The following is a 5,521-nucleotide window of genomic DNA, read 5'->3' as shown; positions in this document are numbered from 1 at the left end:
ACATGAAACTATATTCTGTTCTTGATTTGTCCTTTGCAGTGTTACGGAGATTCCTAAAGTTTAACTTCAGGGCAAGGATGGACTTCTTCCTGGACAAGCCCCCAGAAGAAATCCACAAAGTGATTTATGGATCTGCTGGAATTGGTCAGATTTTTTAAAGTAATTCCCGAAACACGAGGCACTGTTGTCACTCCTCCATGGTTGTCGATCATTTTAAGGATTTGATCAGGTCTTACTTGGATGGAAAATCTTTTTAAACAAAATAAAAAATTCAGGACCATACGAAGAAGGATTTTATTCAGCACTGTGCCAACAATGCGATGCTTTGGTGGCAGACATTTCCACTAAAAAGCCTCAATCTGATAAGCCTAACGAGTGCTCTAAACTCTAAAACTCCAGACCCACTTTGTGTTGCAGTTCCTCGTAAAACACCAGAGGCTGGACACAAGACAAAATGAATTTGCTGTTGAGACATAGAACAAATATGACAAACAGAGGCACTATAACAGTCTGAGGACGAGAAATTTAATTAAAATTAAAAAATACATAGCGCTTTATGATCCATTACCTTGGAGGATATTTAAGTCTTTGAACGGTTTAAAACAACAAAATATTTTACAATTAGAACAAAAATGTAGCTTTGTTTACATACTGAACATCTGATTGTATTGAACACGATGAATGTCTTGAACTTTGAGAAAAAAAAGCCAGGCTACTGTAGTTCAACATCAGGCATAACACGAGACTGAAAGGACGGGGCGGCGATCTCCATCAGTACAATGCGTCTGAGTTACTGCTTCTTGGCCTCTTGATCTTCTCAATATTCTTCAGGATCATGTCGTGCAACGTTACCTGGATGGAGAAACAAATGTGGATTATTTTAGCATCAGAGCTGAGTGGAAAGTTTTACCCAGGCGGCAACATACGTATTGATTTCTGAGCTCTGATACGATGATTTTCAGACTGATGTACTCCTTCTCGTCAATTTCTGTTACCGTGCGCCGATAGTCCTCCTGGTTTGTAAAGAGGAAAGATAAAATGACAGAAGTAATTTATATTAAATAACTGGTTAATCTGGTTTCAACTGCAAGTGGAAACAACAAGGAGTTAAGGATATTTGACTTTGAAGTGATGCTAAACTGTAAAAATATCCTTGTAATCGTGAAAGTGATGCATTTATGTAGAAGTTTTTGGTGTTTTTAACATGTTCTTGTGCCATTTTTCTGATGGAGGCCATTAATAAAAAATATCAAGATTAAAATTTCCTTACTGAGTGTTTCTTGTTTCAAATTGTTGTAAAACAGAAGCCGTTGGAGAAAGCTTGTAGGTGTGACTTAGAAGATACGTTGGGCAGGCCACAACCTCTCTGCTCTGCCCCATTCTGATTAATTGTAGACGACTAGATCCATCTACATCTTTGATTTTCCTCGTGCGAGCCGGCATCCAGCTCAAAACTGTGCGGCTGGATAGCTCCAATACTGCTCGTCATCTTTGTTGCATGGGTAATGTTAGGTTGGGGGGCGTGAGGGGCTGTAAACTAGCAGGAGGGTATGTAAACAGATAGGTGACGGGAAGTGCGGGCGTACTTACTCAGTGCCAAAAGTCCCACCTACAACTCAGAGGGGAATTACTGCCGCTCTGCAGACTGACTTTTACAGTTCACCCCAATAAATCAAATCACAACTTTGTTACAGCTAGACCTTGTTTTTTAGTCGAGATTTATGGAATGCAACTAATCCATCTATTGCTTTTTAATGAGTATTTTTTAGCAGTATGTATTCCACTGCTTTTAACTGCTTTTAAGCTTGAATTTTGCTCTGCCAACAGGCTTCAGGTCCCTAGCAACAAGTGTTTATTTATTTAGCTAAATAATGGTAAATGGCGTATACTTATATAGTGCTTTTCTACCTTCTTCGAAGGCCCAAAGCGCTTTACAGTCACAAACTAACAAATAACTAACTGATAACTAATTAACAAACACAAATGAATCAATAGGAAGTTTTGTTCAATTTTGTTGCTAATGGGAAATGGAATCAAAAATGTTCTGTGTGGCTCAGACTTAATGCAGTACCTAGGTTTGGCCACCAGATATCCTCATTGTAACTTTTAAAAGCATTTTAATTTTTTTCTATTTAGTTAAAAAGGAGCACCAGAACTTCCTCACTCCATCACTACTTTTCTCAATTATGCATTTCTGTTATTTAGAAACTACTGATCTGTGCGGTGCAAATCTGTTTGTTTTTTTATCAATAACCCTATCTTCCTCTGAGCTTCAGTGCAAAACTCCTGATACATTCTTAATAAGTAGCTTGTAACAAATTGCTCAAAAAAATTACAGGAACATGTTCAGTTTTTAGTGAAGGGTGTTTTTCCAAATCAATATTTTTTTTAAACAGCTAGTTACAGAAATTAATTATTAATCCCTAGCTTTCCAATGACTATTTTGAAATGCTTCTAAAAGCATCCATTTTTTTACAGCAACAGGAACAAAATACCAAACCATTTTCATCCACATCCCTACTGAAGGACATTTACTTACCACATGCGGATATTTTGCTATTTTTGAAACCAGCTTTGCTCTCGTTATGTAGTACCTAGAAAATGAGAATAAAAGAACATATTCAATCAAAACATGACCAAAAAAACCAAAACAACTAAGCACTGATGCTACAAAGTTCGTATTTTGCTCTCTAAAGTGTTTGATTTACCTCGATATTTGGTCGAGGTAAGAGGCTGCCTCTCCTTCAACTGTTCGGAGTTCGGCTACTGTCTCCTCCTGAATTGAGACTCCAAAGTTGTTGCCATCCTCTATCCTTGGGATGAGCAGCTGAACCCACATTTTGACCTGAAGATTGAATTTAGAGGAAAAGACAAAAACAAAAAATGTGGGTTGCCAACATTTTTTCACCCAGTTTTTTATCATAAGACTTCAGATCAGGGCCAATGCAGAGGTGCCTGTAGACATTTAAGCGTTAAGACATTAATACATGCAAAGGCAACTTACTGTGTTACATTTCTCTATGAGCGTCCTGATCTCCGGCTTGACCTTTTCTATGAGATCAACAAGATTCCCATTGCTCTTCATCATTCCACCAGGCATGACAAAGACTTTGGTTCCGGTCACTTGGAAATAAAAGAAAGTTAAGTTAGTTACCAGGCACACAGTCCACTCTGACATGAGTTTGAAAATGAAAACAGTCCTTACTTTTGTCCTCTCCACTCCCATCCTCAAGCTTCCTCTTTTTGGCGTTTTGCTGTGGAAAAGATTCCCCAAAATTAGAAGTTTTTCTACACAAATTAGTTAAAAGGAAGTGCTGTAAAAATCCACAACTCACTGCCTCCAGTCCGTCGTGAAGGTTTGGGATTAGGATGGGGTCGGGTACTGTCAGGTTAATCTCTGAGTGTATGTCTTTCAGCTCAACAATGTTTATGCTTGGATCCTGGGGGGGGGAACCAAATTTGTTCTTTTTTTGTAATCAGATTACACTTTTTTTTTTTTTTACTGTGCCAACAGTAGTTAGAGTCAAAACTGTAGTTAAAGAAAGTTTCATACTGAACAACTAAGATTACAAAGGATAAAACATACCTTAAGAAAAGAATCAAGTTCCAGTAATTTCTTTGGAAAGAAATTTGCAACTAGATCCTCTGCCTAAGAGAGAAGCAAATAGAAAAAAACTTTAATACTAATACTGTTCTTTAAAAAAGGGGGTTTAAATAAAAAAAAAATAGAAAAAAAAGTATTCCAAATGCAAATCTCACTTCTGCTGTGATCCGTTCCCTGAATGCATCAACCTGTAAAATAATAAATATTTAGACAAAAGTTCAGCATCAGTACATCCCACGAACATGTGTTTCTCAGTGAGAATTTATTTTCTACTATAAGGTTAGTTGAAAAAATAAAACACAGCCATAATCGATTTTCATTCTTCAAAGTTTAATTATGTTATGGATAAAATTTACAGTAAAATAACGATAGATTATTTTACTATTATTATTTTTAAGATTAAAGAATGCAAGTAAGATCAACTTTTGATTAACTACATACTTTTATATGATCAAAGCAGTTTTAAGAAGAAAAAAGAATCAATATTTCAGTAAAATAAAACAGATTTAACATAATCTAAAAAGCACATGTTTCTTTAATCTTGCTATCATAGATAGAAACGTACATATAAAAGCTACAGAAATAAACCATAAATATTACTTATAAAAGGTTTATATTCATGTGCACCAACACAGACTAAACCTTTTTTTTAAACCTAAACTTATTGTAGTTATTTCTTTAGGGAACTATTATATTATTAGAGTCTCTAAATGAATAAGTCTCTCCGTAGTTCGCATTTTTTTCATTTGCTTAAATTTGATAAACGACACGCTCTTTAAAGTTAGTTTAAATACTGATCAGGGCAACAAGGAGTCGATATAAAGTTGTAGCATGATGACGCCGGTGGGTCGGTTGTAGCTTAGCCACAGTGGAGGCTAAGGCCTTCCTGACATGTGGTCTTCTGTCTCAAACTATCAATTAAACATAACAAGCACGCAATAAGACGTTTAATTCCACCCATTTGAAGCATTTTACCAGTCTGTCGCAGCACCTGTGATAAGTTTTGACAGATAAATTGCAGCAGGCGGGAAACATACCGGTTAGACATTGCTAGCTAGCGCTAAAGCTAACCAAAGACTCCACAACATGCCGCAAAATGCTAGCAGGCTAATTCCCACAATAACACGCGCAGGGGCCGTTCAGACAAACATCACCTTGGTTTTAATTTCACTGTCCACTTTGAGGAGTGAAGACATCTTCTGGGATCAAATGTAGATAGGACGTTTATCCCAGCAACAATAAAGTCTCCTGTAAACGTGTGGCTTCTTGCTGTCAGCCACACTTGTGTAGCTTAAAGATGACGTAATTACGCGACAGTTGCACTTTTTCCGCCAAAATCTTTATTGATAAACCGTTTTTACAAATGTAAATCTTCAAAGTTTTGGAATCCATCTTTTTATTTTTACTTCAGGATTATCATTATTGTTGATGTTGTTGTTATTATTATTATATAAAAATATTTAGAAAAGTCTTAGCAACAATAACGGGAATTGTGCCTTTTATGCGCACAAATATGTATTGTATATAATATTACCAAACATTGCGTACAACAGTATAATCAAATTGTTGAAAACAAGTATTGGCAATTTCATTTTACTTTGGAGATGCAACCAGAATTTGAGAAAAACGTCAATATGTTAAAATATAGAGAAATTTTTAAAAATAAAAAAATACCAACTTGTTAAGAATATCCTCTATAATAAAATGATATTGATAATCTTTAATAACTAATGTTCTATTTTCCCTGTAATTCTGTTATCTCTTCATACCTAACAAATACATTGGCCTGTGTCTAGGTGAAAAAAGTTCATTAATGTGGTGGTGGAAGATTTGTTAATTTTCCAGTACCTAGCTGCAGAAAAATAAATAGCAGACGGAATTCCACTCCGGAAGCAAAAATCGGTGGCTGTGTCCAGA

The 5,521-nt window shown here is 35.9% G+C and overlaps 1 protein-coding gene across 1 annotated transcript; it reads right to left on the bottom strand.

The window, feature by feature from the left end:
- Positions 1 to 270: 270 nt before the first annotated feature.
- On the bottom strand, positions 271 to 4,920 carry psme3 (proteasome activator subunit 3). Its single transcript, XM_004086832.5, has 10 exons — positions 4,759 to 4,920; positions 3,760 to 3,792; positions 3,587 to 3,649; positions 3,336 to 3,440; positions 3,206 to 3,254; positions 3,005 to 3,123; positions 2,709 to 2,845; positions 2,540 to 2,594; positions 927 to 1,013; positions 271 to 852 (listed from the first exon to the last, which is right to left on the bottom strand). Exons 1-10 carry the CDS (start codon positions 4,798 to 4,800, stop codon positions 772 to 774), a joined length of 771 nt encoding a protein of 256 aa, XP_004086880.1. The 5' UTR covers positions 4,801 to 4,920; the 3' UTR covers positions 271 to 771.
- Between the last annotated feature and the right edge of the window lie 601 nt (positions 4,921 to 5,521).

This window comes from Oryzias latipes, chromosome 19 (assembly GCF_053564925.1).
Source record: "Oryzias latipes strain Hd-rR chromosome 19, Olatipes_Hd-rR_3.1".
Lineage (NCBI taxonomy): Eukaryota > Metazoa > Chordata > Actinopteri > Beloniformes > Adrianichthyidae > Oryzias > Oryzias latipes.
Note: the sequence above shows the minus strand (reverse complement) of the source record. Positions and strands in the feature narration are given on the sequence as shown.

Excerpts from the sequence above, each read along its gene's own strand:
- psme3 (XM_004086832.5), bottom strand. The coding sequence starts at position 4,800 with ATGTCTTCACTCCTCAAAGTGGACAGTGAAATTAAAACCAAG. Across the intron at positions 3,793-4,758 it reads ACAGTGAAATTAAAACCAAG|GTTGATGCATTCAGGGAACG; the intron begins GTGATGTTTGTC and ends ATTATTTTACAG. Across the intron at positions 3,124-3,205 it reads TGGGAGTGGAGAGGACAAAA|TGACCGGAACCAAAGTCTTT; the intron begins GTAAGGACTGTT and ends TTTATTTCCAAG.